The sequence below is a fragment of the Mastigoproctus giganteus genome, chromosome 9 (assembly GCF_048544385.1).
Source record: "Mastigoproctus giganteus isolate SK-2022 chromosome 9, ASM4854438v1, whole genome shotgun sequence".
Taxonomy (NCBI): Eukaryota; Metazoa; Arthropoda; class Arachnida; order Uropygi; family Thelyphonidae; genus Mastigoproctus; species Mastigoproctus giganteus.
Genome location: NC_143583.1, coordinates 206,531,672 through 206,550,061, shown reverse-complemented (window position 1 = coordinate 206,550,061; position 18,390 = coordinate 206,531,672). Strand labels below are relative to the sequence as shown.

Below are 18,390 nucleotides of genomic sequence, written 5' to 3'. Positions count from 1 at the left end.
GGGTCAGGCACCACCGGTGGTTTCCCACATCTGTGATGGAATGCAGAACTACGGCAAAAGCCAGAAAAAGCATAGTGTCTGGTTTATGAAATATTGTGTTTTGTTCTGATGTTGTGTCTCTGGCTGCTTGGTCGCAGCTTACGTTGCCTGCCACCACCACTGGGAGGTGAGCCAGGCTGCCCGTCATACTCTGGCTGGCCTCTGCAAAGGTCTCCTGAGCTCCCACACAGAAGCCAAAAAAAAACCGCATAAAGTTAGAGCGTGGGGTAAAGCGTGAAGAAAGGGAGGGTAAGTTTGAATGCTGGATAGTGGAAGGCGTCCTCAGAAGAATAAAGGTGCTAGCACCATCAGGCGAAGAAGTGGGGAGGGATACGAGGATATAGTAACTAAGCAAGGGAGCTTAATTTGATCGCTGCATGCAATGTCTTCATGGCTGTGGGATGGTCCATGACCGGAGGAGAACTAGGATGGAGAACATTTATTCTTCATTTGAAGGGTCTTGATCCGTGGACTGCCTCTTTTCAAGTCAGTAAAATCTGTGGAAATTGCTCGAGTTGTTAAATTTTGACCTAGTAGGGATGGGACGGGGTGTCCATAGCAAGTAAGCTGATCAGTGGTAAATTTCCATGGTTGTGAAGACTTCTAACAGTTATGCGCCTGTTAAAGAGTTCCTGGGCAAAGGTAGTGAAGTGTTTATAGTTTTCCTCTTCCTGAAGGAAAATATGATCCTGTTGCTAAGATAGATTTGCGATTCTCGTGAAAAGTATGGAACACAAGTCTTCATATTTGGGACATTCCAACATTATGTGTTGCCATGTTTCAATAATGCCGCAGTGGCAGAGCGGATCGTGGGAGATGTTCAATGATGTCAGCATTTCTTATATGGATCCGTGTCCAGTAAGTAAAAAATGTAAGGGTGGTCCTAGGGATGAAGTTCTTTGTTATTATTCCTTTTGTTGAGGCGTCCCATCTGTTCTGCCAGACCTGCTGCAGATGAGAAAGGAGTCGTCTTTTTTCTGCTTATCAGTTGTTGGCTGGGTTAGATGTGAAGCCAATGATAGTAGTGGCAATACCTTTAGAGAGGTTATATAAGATACCTATTCTTATTATGTCCAGGTCAAGCAGAAGAGCCCCTGCGAGGACCTGGAGAGCAGGGGTGCTCACCGTGAAGCAGGCCCTAGTGATGGTTAAGAAGATATTCCTTTGTATTGTGAAGTTTCTTCTGGATATTGACGATGGTGGCCCTGTGGCCAAACCCCAGCGGGGTAGGAGATAGTGAAAGGAATGTGGTTTTATAGAATAACGCCAGGGTGCGCGGTTTAATCCCCAATCTCGGCGGGTAACTCTAGCTACCAGAGCTGTACAATTCCTGATTTTTGTTTGGAGGAAATTTAGATGTGGCAGTTAAGACAACCTGGCGTCAAGGACGACCCCCAGATGCTTCAAGTATAGGCAGGAATTTAATAGTGGTGCCATTTATTTTTATTTGCAGGGGTCTGGCCGGATGAAGGTGGCCTTTTAGTAGGATACTATTGGTTTTGGCTTCCGAGATTGTCAAGTTGTGAACCCCCGCCCAATCAAGAAGTAGCCGGAGCGCTCGATTTGCCGTGGCTTCAAGTTGAACCCTGGAGTCGGCTTTCACTGTGATAATGACATCATCCATGTAAGCCCGGGTTTTTTTTTTTATCACCGATATCCAAGGAACATTTCTTATCGTGGTGTGTTACCATCTTTTTGGGTTCTAGAAAGACAGGAAAGAGTCTCCTGTATAGCGACGAAACTCGCTCTGCACAATATTTAGTTCAGATAAGTGTTGGTATGAGGATACCTGCTAGAATGCTATTTACTTGTCAGTATCGTCCTACCAATACATTTTGAAGAGATACTTTGGTATGAGCGATACATCTACAAATTTCCACGGAGCAAACGATTGTTGTGCTAAAACCATATCCCATATTACTATTTTGGCCAATTCCACGCTAAATACATTACAGCATTTAGAAATGGATCTTCGACGTACCAACATTGTAACTCTCAAAACTACAAGTAACATTTGAAAAGCCCTATAATGTTATCCACTATATATTATGGATAGCAAAACAATTGGTTGAGTCACAAATTCTAAGGATCTGGATGATCCACCATTTACGTCGAATGCTACTTTTAGTATTAGTCAAATGATGGAAGGCAGTCTTGGACTTTTATTGCACCAGCAACAAAACAAAATAATAAACATATCACTGGTTCCACTCCTCACAGAAATGATGATCATATCCACCCAAGATGTCAATCTTCCCAAGCTTTTAGCCTCAACCACCCATAGAGGTAACTGATTCAGTGATTTTCAAAATCGTCAGCTAAAAGTCTTCCTACAGTTCAGTCTATGCAAATATTCGTTAAATCATCGACAGGGCACCATAAGTCCTTCCTCTTGTTTGCTGCCTATTCCGCATGAACTTCACGTCTGCCTAGATCTTAACTGCAAATCTTTCTCTTTCCACTCTCCTAATTCATAAGTTGTTTGGGGATCGTTAAGACCCAAGTGTAAAACCTTGCCCTCTTCAGCATTAAAACAGGTCTGCCTCTTTAATGACCAGTCTTGTAGCCCATCAAAGTCCTTGCGAAGGAGCGCTGCTTGGCGGCCAACGGAAGTCCGGTTACTTTTGACAACAAGGAGTATATTTGAATTGAAGTTTTCACCTTTTCATGTACACAGATTGCTGAAAAAATAAGTAAACAAACATTAGGTTTCCAATATAAAAAAAAAATGGATTTAATTGCCAACTTTTCAATTTCTCATAAGATGCTATTGTCCTTGTGGGATTGCTACTCTCAACGAGCATTTATTTTCCACCTCCTTTCACACGTCATCTTGTCAGAGGTTTACCGATCCGGGTGCTACCATCCAGATTTTCCTAGGAATTTGTAACATATATTCAATGCGATGGTTTTTCCACCTGTATTGTACAGCTGCCTGTTCCTATAGTCGATTTAAATGTTGTGCGGACGGAAATAAACTCAAAATAACTTTGGGGGGGGGGAGAGCTAATCCTTCACTGGATATCACCTAACTCAGACCTGTATGAAGAGGCTTTTGAAAATTCCTCTATTCTACGAAGGGACTAGAATCCAGTTTTGTCCAAACAGATATGGTATTAAACAGTTTATGGTAGAAAAAAAATTTGTTTGCAAGCCAGAAATAAAAAAACAAAAACGGTTTTGTTTTTCTAAATCTGACGAGTTGTTTTTATAGTGTATGTTGTCTGTAAATGGTAGTACGAAATGCTATATTGAGGTACACAACTATCTTTTGACATAAAATGAAAAATCCTACTCCTTTCATGACCTTTGGCGTTTCATTCCACGAAACAGGCAAACCTGAAATTTGAAAATTTAAGAATTTTCAAATTTTGAAAAGTTTATTCCTAACCTGTAGAATTATTATCACAAGAAGAGTTTAACATGGCAGTGGTCAGAGAAAACACAACCTGCAATCACCGTTATAAAAAAATAAAGAACAGTGCTGTTAGTTATTCAAGTATCTTAAAGAGGTAAAAACTTTCCTTTAAGGAAATGCTTAAGAAGGTGTCAAACCATGTTCCAGGAGACTTATTCACCGCAAGTTTCCATAGATTACTCCTGATTTGACAAATACATTGGCTCAACTGTTAAAGACCAAATCCTGCTTCCTTGTTAAGGCTGGTCTTTCACCTTAGTTTCCTTTGAGTCGATCTTACTGTATCTATTTGCTCTCGGTGACGTCACGCTTCATGCTCACGTGCCAGCCGTTCTTGCGGATCAGAGAAAGGAAGTAGACCAACCGGTCTTTTAGCCCACCTGAAACAGAAGGGGAAAAAAATCATAAATAAAAAATACCGGCCCGCAGCTCCCGCAACAGAGGTTATGGCGGGTAGAGAGAAGGGACAGACAGTTTAAGTCGCTGATGACGTTGCATCACGTGGTATACGGCCTCGTTTCGCGCCTTACAAGCGTTGTCACCTGTGCCTTTAAAACTTATCGGAGTGACTAGTGTAAGTGGCCTGCTACTATCGTCGGAGGGAACGCTGGCAAGGAAAACAACGTCTACTTCGGGTGAGGGATTTTGTCGCAGGATTTTACGAGTCTGCTACTACCGTGGAAGTGCTATATGTAAATAAACGTTTAATCGAAACCTGCAAGATGCCGAAATTCTTCAGCTATGTGTTGTTCGTGGCAATAGTAAACTACATCCCTCTGGCGACCACAGGTAAGTTCCGGAAGTAATTCCCGCTGTGCTGCCTGCAGCTCATCAGGCAGTGTATAACGGTGCTCAAATAATAGACAATTATATCTTTAGGGAGTTGCAACCATCTGGCAGAATAATGGATAACGCTATTACACCTCAATATGTTATTATGAATGTGCAGACTGAAAATGCGAGTTTCTATCACTTTACTTTTGAACATTTTTCTTTGTTGTTGATAATAATGTTGTGGTTTAACTTCAATATGCATTTCGTCTCTTTAATATGTATTTAAAACATCAAGATATGCTTCAATATTAGCGCACATTTAAAAGAAAACACAGTTATCTCTATTTTATAACTAACACTGTTCTTTTACCATCACAATTAAAATAAGTTTTTTGTCTATTCGGGTTTGTCTTAAATTGGTAAACTTTTGGGCTCGATTACACCTTTCATGTAATTTAAAGTTTTGAGGACAGAGAACAATAATTGGAATAACAAATACCGGTAATCTTAAAAATGTCTAATTCGAATCAGCCTTTCTTCTTGGAAGAATACGTGAAAGAAAATTCACATTTAAGATATTTTTAAATACAGTTCGTGAATTCTGTGTTGTATGGACATTTAACTTTATTTTCCAGCACCCACTGGTTTCATGCATCACAAATGTGGTTTCGCTGACCATGACTTCATGAAGTTTCAAGATTTATTAAATAGTACCCCAAGGACGGGTTACAGTAAAGAAAAGTTCTTGTTTATACTGCGGCACGACCACCAGGTCAAAGGAGTTTACATCAAATCATGAATACAATCGTTATGCGTATTTACCAGTCAGGGGCTTGAACCACGGTCCACTCAAAAAGCGAGTGCTGCTACACTCGCACTCTTGACCACCACTGGGTTATGAGTGGCTAGGCCACTCTATTATAAGAGGTACATAAATGGGAGTGTAGGTGGAATAAAATTTCAACTCACTTGGGAAGAATCCCGCATACAAAACTAAAAGACAATTACATGGACTTGTCTGTTACTTATCTACTTCGAACAGGAAGAAGTAGAGTTGCAAAATTCTGATTAACACAGTAAGATATACTGACCAGTGTTCTACTTCTAAAAATTTTTCACAGCGTGTGTAAGATGGGTTGTATTAACTGGAATTAGCGCCGTGATCAGTTTTTGTTTAAAGAAGGAAATGCTTTAAAAAATAGTAAATTTTCTTCTTATTTTTCAAATAAATTTTTCAGTTAAGCAAATTCAAACGGAGAAAAAATTCGAAATAGGGGGTTGAATTAATCTCAAAACGTTGGGAGAACTTACAAAAGTGGAGAGTTGGTCAAACAAGTTAGTGTCTACCACAAGATTTCGATTGTCGATCATTTTTGCACGAATACGATAAACTAATGTTGGATTTAATCAGCTCAAAAGCTAATTAGATAAGATTCTGAGTTTAAATAAAATACAAATGTCTAAAATCACGAGTTATTTCCTTACTCTGAAGAACTAAACAGGAGATGAAATATGAGTTTACCACTGCGACATCCGTTAGTTGATTCCGGGGGGGGGGGGGATTTGTAGAAACGCCTCTGCACAGACTACCGTCCACTGTACTGCCCAAACTCGTACATTAGTCTGTAAATGACTTTGATACCATTTAGATGTTGCGTAAACACCGGTTTACGTAGGATTAAAATCCCGACTTGCAGGAAGAAAAATCCTATGCCACCTGAGACTGGTTAATTTCAGTCTTAAGAGTCCTCAGCTACATTGACTAGTTGCGAAATTAGATATCTCCAAAAGACTGGGAAATTGCTATGCGGCCATGATGTATTTATGATACCAAAGAATTCAAAACAACGGAAACTGAGGTTCTCTTAAAAAAAAAATAATAATAATAAATAAGTAAATCTAATAATAAATAATAGGTATTTTACTGTAGTATGCGATATTTTCCGACATTACTCTAGTATGCGAAAATGGCTTTACAAAAAAGGTTCATTTATTATTTATTTTTTCATATCTGTATGGTAAATTTGTATTGTCATCGGAATTATCCCGAAGTATTTGAGGAACATAAATATCGTATATAATATATGAAATGGTGGTGGACTATTCTTCGAGGAAATTGTAAGGGGATCCCTCAACCGAAAGGTTAAATTGTAAGGGTTGATAGAAATGGACGAAATCCGCTTCTGTAAGACCTTCGCCTATCTCACATATTTTTGCGCTCACCGAGGTGAAAAGTTCAAACTGCTGTTACAAAGTACAGTGAACTGATGAACTGAATTGAATCACACAAAATAGTCAACACAGGGCCTAGTGAATTTTATTGGTTTCAATAAATAAAGCACCTGTACAAGTATCGTTTCATAACACCCAACGTGTTGCCAGTGATGCTTGGAGTCCAAGTTCCCAAGTAATTAGGATATTCCCTAAATACATTACAATTAGGATCATTTTCAACTCAATTTACAATTCATTCAATAGTGAGAATTTATATTTTAAATCTTGAAACAATTAAATTTTCTGTTTTAACTCTTGGACGACCACATATGGTCAGAGGAGTTCACAAAATAGAGAATACAAGAACATATCGAAAAAAAAAAAAAATAAAGTAAAAAAAGCATTTTCTGCAATTTTTATCTCAATCATATTAAAACATAACGTCTATGTCCGTAATATAATACAATTTAAGGTCTTTATTTAATCTTCTTTTGGAAATAATTGACTAAAGTTTTAATTTTAATTACAGAGTATATGACACGAGGCATTCCTTGTTGTGATAATCACCGCTACCGCAACATGAAGAAAAATGTTTCATTTATTAATTAAATTATTGATCAGTCAACATGCCACTTGAGAATTTTTTTTTTAACTTAGATTATTGTCATTAACCCAGAACACTTAAAAATTGATTGTGTTTAAGAATATGTACAATCGCCTTAGTGGTTACTCAATACTGTCCTTTTTCAATGATTACTTGGTTGCTTGCTTTAGAATCTGAACTTTGGAAACCAATGCCATAAGGTGTTATTAGTATCGTGTCTGCAAACTGTGTGTATTCTGTGGTTACTTCGACTTGGTGAAAAGTGGCGTGTTTTGCATAACATAGAGAGCCGGTAAGAGTTATAAATAATGCATATTGGAGCTTCTAAAAGGTTATACCACCTCTAAAATGATGATGCTCTTCGGATACTTAGGTGAAAAGTATGCAAAATCATTCTGTCAAACAGCCGACCAAATATTGGTGCAGTATTCTGTTGCTTCAAATATAAGAGCAATATGAGAATGATATATTGAATATAATACAAACGAGTAACATGAAATTAGAGCACCATCTAACTCCTGCAACTTGATATAACATCTCAAATATATAGGTACTGGTAACCAAATTTAAAATTAACACAACAGAAACTTGTTATGCACGTAAATTAATGCATTTGCGTTTCAAGAATTAAAATGAAAGGTTTTTTTTTTCATCTAAATGTCCACAAACAACTTCATTCTCAAGGTTGAGAATTTTCATTTTAATTCTTGAAACAAATTGTCTGTTTATACTCCTGGACGCCTACATAAGATAAGAGGAGTTCACAAGATAGAGAGAATACAAGACCATTCTACAGTATTTAGTAGTCATACGGCTTGAATCATGGTCACTCAGTGCGTGCACTTTGTAACCTTCTAGCCTGACCAGTCAGCTAAGAAGACTGTATTAATTTGTGTTTAACCAGGGATCGGAAACCCTTCAGGTGTGGTGTCCCAGGTTCGGTCTGGTGGGAAAGTTCGTATTACGTAATCATTCAAGTGTGGACAGCGAGGGGTGCATCTTTGGTTGCTGATTCTTAATGCTTGGTCTGTTGCGTTATTTCCCAGTATATAAGCTCGATACATTAAGAAAACTGATCATCTAAATATTAGAATTAGAAGTATACATCTTCTAATATTACTGAATATTGGATGTACGAAATATATATATATATTTAATCGATATATAGTGAATATATTTCTTAGTTATATTCTGCTTGATCGATTTTCAAAATTAAACAAATTTTGTTCATTTGGTGAAAATTTTACTATTTTAAAAATTAAGTATTCAGGTTAGCAGCTCTGACTGGGAAATCGCTAACGGATGTCATGAGAAATCTTATCTGAAATTGCTTATTTATAGATACCAAGTAATACTTCGATGCAAAAAATTTAGCTTCCAACGCCCAAATTCAAATTTCTGTTGGACGCTCTATGAAGCCAAAGTCGTAATCGGCTACCCAAGATAGACCCACCCTTCGAATTTTTAAAAGTCTATTAAATAACCGTAAGAGGTTCTTCGCTGGTAGCTCCTTTCAGTGAACTTGTGTTTATGTCTCTGTGATCACTAAGTACTCCTGATGCTCTCTACAAGAATTGGAAACGGAAATTGAATTGGAAACGTTCCGCGACTTGTAATGAATGTGTACGAAGGTCCCAAGATAAAAGCCGGAGTCCCTGACATTTTCGACACGGTGATGATTGCTTTTTGAAAACCACTGACACGCTTGACATTCGGGAAAACGAACATGAAGGCAGTGCAAACGGTAATAAGCCATCTGACGAGGAAGAATACTAATCCGTCACCAAGAGTTAATGCCCGTTCAGATTACCAGTCAAATCCCAAGAAAATGTCCGAATGATCGTTTTCATTTGAGGAACAGATAGAAAGACCTGCACAATCCTGATTAAATAAAGGGACAAGAATAATTACAGTTTGTTCACGTTGAAAAAGTTTTCGCTTTGTGAAACCGAACACGAATTATATAGGCGGAATGATCAAAATTATTTTAACGGAACCAGAGCTGCTCACTCATATTTCTATTGAGAGTTTGCCTGTACAAGTATATCAGTGTATATCCGTCGGCTGTTTGCATATTATGCGTTAAAAAAATAAAATAACCCACGGGGAAACTCTACCGCTTCTGACTGAGATCAGCTAACTAGGCTCCTGATTGAAAAAGTCTTTAGAAATTCTTCCTCTCGTCGAAGGAATTGAATGTAAACCTCTCTAAACGAACAGGAGACGACAAGGTATCGTGCTGATTGAGCTGCCATATAGGAGTGAAAACATCGTGCGAATGCACGAATCTGCCCCTACCATCCCTCTGGTCTCTGCATAATAACAATTAATTTCGCATCAAAATTTAAATTTTGAAATTTTTTAGGGTAGTTACCGTGTTACTTGAGATGATCTTAAACAAACAAAATTTCAAATAAGAGATGTGAACTTAGAGATTTCATGAAAGTCATTATTACTAATTCCCAAAGAATGCTTCTTTTGGAATTATTGAACTGATATTTTTATCCTCATTTAAAATAGTTATGGAAGAGCAAAAAAAAATATAGAGACAAGTTAAACTCGCTTTTTGACAAACTAACCAAGTAGTCTAGGTTTTTTTTCACCCCGCATTCGAATGTTAAAAGACAGAAAAATCAAGAATTCACTCTTTCATCGTCCTCATCCCAAAATGGGCTAAAGATTGGAGAAACCTTTTAAGAATTTACCTATCTTCAATTGACGTTTTAACACTATGTTGGGTTGACTTTTAGACGTTGTTGTTTATAGGGTTTAATGGAGCAAAGGCGACAGCGGCCATATTGCGCCTATTCATCATGTAACTGTAATGATGGCAGTCTAGTTTATAAAGATGTGCTTTCTACTTACAGAGGATCTTCCTCTGCAAGCAGAAAGAGATGCATTAGAGTTTTAGATGCATCAGCGACTTAGACCATATTACGCCAACGTATATTATGTCTGTACAAGTCTGTTTAGGAGTCGATTTGACTATACTCTTCTTGCAAAGGGCAATCACTTTTTGGAAAACGGAGAGAATCATAACCGAAGAGATTAATACCTCTAAAAAATAGGAAGATAAATTTTCCAATAATTATGCTTTGCAATATATTGTAATTTAATTAGAGCAGGAATTTAAGTAGAATATCCCCATTTCCTTGAAGCGTGTGGTTTATAGCCAGTCTTAAAACTTTTTGGTTCGTGTTTACTAACGATGCCCGGTAGAAACTGAACGCCTATATTTTTGTCACACTCGTTTATACGCAAGCCTTACTTCAATTATCTCTCTCTCTCTCTCTCTCTCTCTCTCTCTCTCTTATATATATATATATATATATATATATATATGTTGTATGTTTTCAGTTGTACGGATACTGTTTACTTTAAAAACATTGCGGACATTGTGTCCTTCAAGTAATTTCGTATCTATCTCGACAAGTCTCTGAAATTTTGAAACCGGTCTGGTCACTGGTTAAAAGGGAGGTGGCGGGTGAAAGTAGGCCAACACTATACAAGGCCGTAGGTCACCTGTTCTTTCAGGTCTTAGACGGATCCAGTAAAAGGAACTGAAGGCAATATATAGATTCTTAGACCTTATATATTTCTCTCTTCAGTTTTCAAAGTTTCATTTTCTGCGGAATTTGTTGGTACAATCTAATACTATAGTGGTTTAGCTGCAGCATTTATGTCATGAGGGCTTTACTTTTTTTTTTTTTTACATGACAACAACATGATCTAATTCTGATCAACAACGTTTTGTTTCATGCTTAGCAACAGAACCTTCAATGCATTGTCTTTTTTTATCAAAAGGAAAAAAACAAATTTGTTTTAGAAAAGTTTAGCCTATTCGCGCTTGCTTTCCTCTATCTGACTAACTTCCTTTTATCCAGGATTCTTCCTTTCTACTAATTTTCATAAACTAAACAGAAAGTAATTAAATAGTTAGCGATTAAATCTAATATTAGCTGCTGACACAGTTTCCCGTGGATCAGTGCCACAGGCAAATATCAATTTTATGCAGATAATTTTGGAAATTAATTTTACCCGTAATGGCAAACCTGAAAGGTTGTTGAACCTATAGCATTCTACCCATTGAGAGGTTTGTAAAAAGGTCTGTTATCACAGTAACCAATTTGTTTAGGTTGCAATTTAAGGAATGTAGGGGTTCTTTTCCCCCCAAAAAATAGAATTGGAAAGGTTGACTGAAGCCGAAGAAAAGTTAATAGATTCGTTTGAACTTGAAGTGCGAACGCACAACGATTAAAAGTAATGGCATTGATGCCGATGGTTAAAAAGATTGTCCAGAAATATTAAAGGCAAGCATCAGAATATGAATATCAGTCTTAAAGGATGGAATCTCAAAAGGAAAACTTGTGAAAGAAAAAGAGGAAACCAACATGTCAGATATCGAGGAATCTATAGATCCAGTATATTTAAGCGAAGAAATGTTGGTAGGTTCAGGTTATGCAAATTGAGAACTAGAGATGTTTCGAGAGCTATATATTATATAAAGAAAAAGGAAAATCCGTTTTGCGAGAAATAAGATATAGAATATATGATTATTATTTAATTTCACCATTCCTGGAGGCTATTTGCAGTCTGCAATAAAGAGGATAAAATCGTTAGTATTGGAAGAAATATTGAATAAATCAACATAATTTAACTGTTCTAACATTATCCTGGAAACCCACTCATCACTAAATGCAATGAGCTGAGAGGGAAACTGCAGATCATCCATTTACAAAAGTAAATAATGAGATGGAAAATTATACAGAAGACTTATACACAGGTTGCTGATTGAATCCATACTCATTAATCACTAGTAAGATTAAAGTAGTGTAAAAGTTTTGATTTTCCTTATCATTAATTTCCTGTTCACTTACTGAACTAAATCTACGCCTAAACAAATTCGATTAAAAAAAATTAGCGTGGTGTTTGCTCAATTTAATGAATCGCATAATTCAATCAAAATTTTGCAAATCCTTCCCAGCTCCAAGAAAGCAAGTTCGCATGGCATGCATAACTGATGGATTTGGATATACAACTATTTAGAGGCAAAAATATTGAGTGATTAGGTTTGATTAGTAGTCACTTAACAGTTTTACATCTTATTTTTTTATATTATCAACTATGTATCGCACTATAGTCCTTAGAAGAAGAAATTCCTTTTCTAACTATATCAGTTCTAAATTGTATTTAATCTTTCTTTTGCTCTCAAATTATTAATTAATTCACTTCGAAATCAAATTTCGTCTTTTGGAATTGTTTCGTTGAAGAATCTCTAACGAAATAAAAATTCTAATTACCTCCATTTAGGCTTAATCGTTCTACATGCATCCGGAACCCATTATTCGGTTATTTTGGCCGAAACAGGTGGATGCGGTTATTTAATGTTGGGCATTGCAACCTTTTTTGGGTTTTTTGCCGCTTTTTAAAATCTATTTATTGTTTGTTTTACTTCCAGTTTAATGGAATCACTTAACTACTAAATTATTTTCGGTACTTTACTTGTCTATAAGCTTGTCTTCTTAAAATATGTGCCGCTAATAGTTCCCTAATTTATTTAAGAATGCTTTCCCGAAACAAACAGTAATTTCGAAAATAGCAATCATTTCACGGATCGCGCTTCGATGCACATAAATGTTCCGATATCATTAGGAATAATTTTTCTGACAGTGCCAACGTACCCACAGAATAAATAGGAATACCCGCATAATCTACAAATAGATTTAGCGAATAACTGATAAACTATTTCGATAACAAGCATTTACGTTTAAAATGAAACAATTTGGATAATTAATTTCTCCCTGATGGTACAAGTAAAGCAGATTGACCTTATTTAGTTGAAGTCCAATTGCAACTAAAATGCTACGTTATTTGCTCTGGCTGTATTAAGATGTAATGAAAGAGGTCCATGTTTTTCTTACTTTCGACTAGTTCAGAGTTAATAAAATCGGAATAGTCAGTTTAAGACCATCAGTAGATGTTATTAAAATATAAAATTTAGCCATCTCATATGAAATTTCAGATGTTTTTTGATTTTATTTCATTTAGATCCACACTCATGTTGAATTTGCTGCTCTTTTAATTAGTATAATATATCTACACGTGATCAAGTTTCTTTGACATACTATGTTGTTATCAAAGTATTAAAAATATAACCATTCAAAATCAAACTTCCATAGATAGGAATCCATTCTAAATGTAACAACCATTTCAACAAACATCAACAAATCGTTCTTGGCATACACACAAAAAAGTGATCAGATCCATCAATTTACTATCGAACTATCAGCGTTCAAATGAATAAAACACCAAATTAAATGGTTAATATTTGCATCGACTATTATCTGGTTTATTTATGAACTGTGAAAGTTTCCGAAACCTGGCTTTCATATAGCGAAACCCCCGCCCCAATGTGCTTAATAAATCTCCTATACCTGCAGACCGATATACCCGACTTCTGAAATTGAAAATATATATATATATCAGGCAGGCAGGTGAAATCTTCCAAAGAGGACGAAAATACTGTATAAAACAGAATTAAATAGAAAACAAATTAGTTTAAAAAATTATCACCGATGAAAAAGTTGCGTATCACGATTCCACCTCGCGCATAATACACACGACACACAGTGTTAGAAAGTCTCGCAATCATCCTTTGATTGTGAAGCAAAGGCGATTCGGGATTACAAATGTTGCAGCAAAGCGGTCTGCTGACACCATGAGGTATAGGTATGTTGAGGGTCAGAAGGCTCCGGGCATTTCTCTCATTTCCGCGTATGTTCTATGTATCGAGTGACAGTACCCTGTCTATGCCAGAGGTTTAAAAATAATGTATGTATGGGTCATGTGGTATGTAGTTTGTTGTGCACATTGTTCATCGGGCCTGTTGGCCGCCGGGCCCCTAGTGGTACCCGGCGTTACCATACCTAGCGACGGGGACGCCGGCCGGGTGTACCAAGAGACTAATTATACTCTGGCAGGTCCTGCCACTTACTTTCCTGAGATTTCGGTGACTAGGGCCTAAAATAAAGGTTGGAGCGATCGCGGTTGATTTTGGTAAAGTTGCATTTAGAAAGAGCTGCGTGGGGTTTTACACTGAAAGAACTATTTCTAGAGAGCCTAAAAGGTCGTCAAAATTTGATGTGATTTAAATTTGGACATGTGGAGAGTCGCTGTACAAGAGAAAGTGATGGGAGGGGAGGGTGAAGACGGGAGTTGAAATAGGAATAAGAGGGGTCGGATATCAAGGTGACCCCCCATTTTCAGTGGGGCATGGCCATGCCTCACCAGAGTTAAAATATGGGGAGGCGAGGAAGGGAGAAGACCAAATACTATCCTCCCTCCCTCCCTCCCTCCCCAGGAAAAAAATAAAAAAACAAGACCGCACAAGGGAGTGCGGTTTTGGGTCGCCAGTAGGTCATCAAAATCACCCTAAAGTCTTGTCTTTCTGTGGTATGGAGAGTTTTTTGTATATCACGTACTTGTTTGAGTTCTGCAGTCCTTCTAGTCGGGTTGCCTTTGGTGTATTGCTATCATTGATTTCCTTCTGGAAAATAGATCCTGGGCATATTGACTAAGTGCCTTGTAGTCCTCTTGAGTGTCTAACAGTCGGTTCTTGGTTGTCTGGTATATATTTGACTGCCGTTATTAGGCGTAGTAGTAGGTCGTCATACAGATCGCACTCAAACATTAAGCGTCTCCAGGACTCCAGGTTGCCGGGACAGTCCGCATTATCTATGATGCCAAGGTGGTGAAGCTTAGCTTTAAACGGACCGTGTCCTGTAAGGATGTATTTCGACCGGGGTGAAACCACGCTGGCGCCTTAGGGTACAGCTTGGTGACAGTGGGGAAGAATCTTCTAGTCACTGTGCCTTTTTCTATGTTGCTCCATCTCCTCTGCCAAATCTGGACGAGGTGGTCGATGATTCTTCTCTTCTCACAGTTACGGTCATTAGTGATGTCAGTGGTGAGGTCATACATTGTAGCCTATGTGTTTCTGGCAAGATGGTAGAGCAGACCGCAGCGGATAGCCTCGATATCCAGGGGGAGAACCCCTGCCAGGACTTGGCGGGCCGTCGTGCTAGTCGTTCTAGTTGCTCTCGTCATGGTAAGGCGGATACCATGAGGTAAGTGTAAAGTGTATTCGTGTCAAACGGCACCAGGGGTTTTCCCCCATCTCCGCGTAGTATACATTGTCATGTGAAACAGAACACTGTTGAGGCCAGAGATTTAAAAGTGTGTGGATATTGTACATGTGTACTGTCGTGTACCGTTGTTCATCTGGTCATTTAGCCGCTGGACCCCTACTGAGGCCCAACGTTGCCCACACTTGGCCCCGTGGAGGCAGACCAGGTACACCAGTTTTACAATTATTTACTCTGGCAGGCCCTGCCACCTAATTTCCTGAGATTTCAGTGGCTAGGACCTATGTAAAAAAAAAAAAAAAAAAAAAAATGGGGTTGACGCTAGAGGTTTAGGTAAGGCCGAGATAGGTTTTAAATGAAGGTTAGGTTAATTTTCACATTGAAATTTAGCAGCATGCACGGTCGGTAAAGGTAGAGTGGGGGAAGACTGAAGACTGGGGGGAACAGGTAGAAGTATGGGAACGAAAGAGAAGGCGATCCCAGGAGTGTCAGTGGAGCAAGCCCCACCAGGGAGGAAAGGGGGGGGACAGGGGAGGGGATGAGACAGAGGCCTATCTCTTCCCGTTCCCTGCCTAGGGATGGGGTTTTAAAAGTGAACTGGGCAAAGGTGCCCATTTCAGAACGCCAGGCAGCATGCTGCAGCAGAGCTGCTGTGGTCATGTGGTCCAGTCATTGCGTCGCACATGGGAGAAAGAGTCCCGTCCAGAGAGAGATCATTGTCTAGTAGGAGTCCGCATATATGGTGTCGAATCGTCTATCATTTGCAATGGATGTTCAATTCTAGGAGAGAGGGAGAGTGAGGTCCCACCATAACGGCCATAGTCTGGTTCAGTTTGGATGCTCATCTGCAGGGAGCCCTGGGCTAATGGTGTGCATTATTGATTGCAATTTGTGTTCTCCTTCTTGCAAATAAGTCTTGTGCAAATTTGGCGAGCGCACTATATTCATCGAAGCTGTCCAGGAGATGGTGTTCCTGGTCCTGAGGTAAGTAAGTTAGTCTGGTGATTAAGTTTCCACGTAGGTCGTCGTACAGTGGACATTGGTGCATCAAATGTTGCCAGCTCTCGCGTTCCCCACATGGACAATGTGGGTCCTCCACAAGCCGAAAGGCTGCAAGTTTTTCATTGAAAGGTCCGTGACCCGTCAGGAGGTAAGTGGAGTGCAGTCCTGGGTGGAGCCAAGGCGGTGATTTAGGGTACACTTTATGTATTTCCGTAAGAAATTTCCTTGTCACTTCTCCTTTGGTGCTGTTTGTCCAGCGGGTTTGCCATTCTTGCTTTAGATGCCCTAATAATCGGGTTTTTTCTGTCTTTCTGTCATTTGTAAGTTCGATGGTGTACCCCATGAATGTGACGGGCATCCCTTTAGATAGGTAGTATGACAGGCCACACCTGATACCATGAGGTATGAGATAAATGATTGCACGATTCCAGGAAACAGCAAAATTCTTTGAGTGAAGCAAGGAAGAAGACTCCAACCCTTCAACCAAGAGCTGATCGAGGATAATGCTGCGATCGTGGAAGTGGTGTACCAGTCTCTGCACAAAAACACAGAACTACTATGGATACACATCGCGTATACGACACTGGAAACTATTACCTGATATTTTGCGGTCTTACACACAAACTCCATCGCGAGAGATAATTGAGTGAGTAATGACGAAACTCGAACATTTACTGAGAACTTCTAGGTAAGAATTTTCAAATAAAATTGTTCGAAAATTCAATAAAGAAATCGAAGCAATGCGATGACGAATTCTGAAAGGAAAAAATGGATTTTCAATTTTTTTTATATAATATACACGATAGTATGAATCAGAACTGTAATGCTCAATACGTTCTACGTTGTTATTAATATTTGTAAAATAATAAGAGGAGTTTACCTCAATATAATACGGAGAACACTTCCGTATGATACTCTCCAGAAATTAAAACTAAAAAATCGAAAAACTTACATTAGAGTAACAAATAATTAAAAATCAATTTAACACAATTAAAAATATCAAAAAGAATCTAATGAAAATATTCAAAACGATTTTCCTTCCTTGATAATAGGTAGGAGGGTGAGGAGGAGGAAGGAAAATCGTTTTGAATATTTTCGTTAGATTCTTTTTGATATTTTTAATTACGTTAAATTGATTTTTAATTATTTGTTATTCTAATGTTATTCTAATTCTAATTTTCGATTTTTTCGTTTTAATTTCTGGAGAGTATCATACGGAAGTGTTCTACGTATTATATTGAGGTAAACTCTTCTTATTATTTTACAAATAATAAACACGAATAATTCATGTGTGATATAGCAATTTTGAAATCGAATTTTTTTTTCATAATTCGTCTCTGCAACGCATTAATTTTTTATTGAAATTAAATTCGTTATTAAAACTAAAAAGAAAATTTATTCATTTAATTACTTCAGTTACTGTCACTAAACACGATTTTTTAAAAACTGCACAAGTTCCTCCCCCTAAGCTTCTAATAAGCTCCTGGATAACACGCTCCACTGGTTGCGAATTCTTAATTAAAAGGAATAAAAAATGACAGTAAGTTGATATATTTCACAACATATGACACATGGTTTATGTAACCAGCTATGTTCCTGTCACGCTAATAAAGCTAATAATGAAATCTGCTTTATCAAAGTTGTTTATGGGAAGAGAGGGAGGGATTTTGTGAAAGTTGTTCGACATACAATTGGTCTACACCACAATGACACAATTCTCGTGAAATTTCCAGGATAACAAGGTTTAATAAGTTGAAAGGAGTTGCTTTTATACATTTCTTAGTTTAATTATGCAACAAATCCCTATACGGCCATAATAGGTAGGAGGGCGAAAATTGTAAGTTATTTTGCAATTATCGAACAAGTTAGTGGAAAGGGTCATCTTAATTCAGAGTATATCACAGAGGAGAAATCGCATCGTTTTTGTTACACCTCATTTGTGAACGCCTGTTATTTCACTACCTCGAATAAGCAACGCTTCCCCAGTAGAGAAGACTAATATTACTTATTATAGGTGGATACCACCACCCAGACTTCATAACTGGGTAGTCACTCACTGTATCGCTGGGGTGGTATCTCCCCCGCCCCATCCACTGATGAGAAGCCAACTAGCTTCGAAACAGTACCGTCTGGGTGGTGGTATCCGCCGAGAATAAGGCATCTAAGATAAGGGCTGGTGGAGATCTAAAATTTTA

General features: G+C 38.1%; 1 protein-coding gene across 1 annotated transcript in view; it reads left to right on the top strand.

Annotated features, from left to right (window-relative positions):
• The first annotated feature begins 3,956 nt into the window (after positions 1 to 3,956).
• Positions 3,957 to 18,390, top strand: part of LOC150081074 (P-selectin-like) — a 265,101-nt gene continuing 250,667 nt past the window's right edge. Inside the window, 1 exon segment of the mRNA XM_090382138.1 lies at positions 3,957 to 4,246. Within this exon segment, the coding sequence (XP_090238264.1) occupies positions 4,180 to 4,246 (67 nt within the window). The 5' untranslated portion in view covers positions 3,957 to 4,179.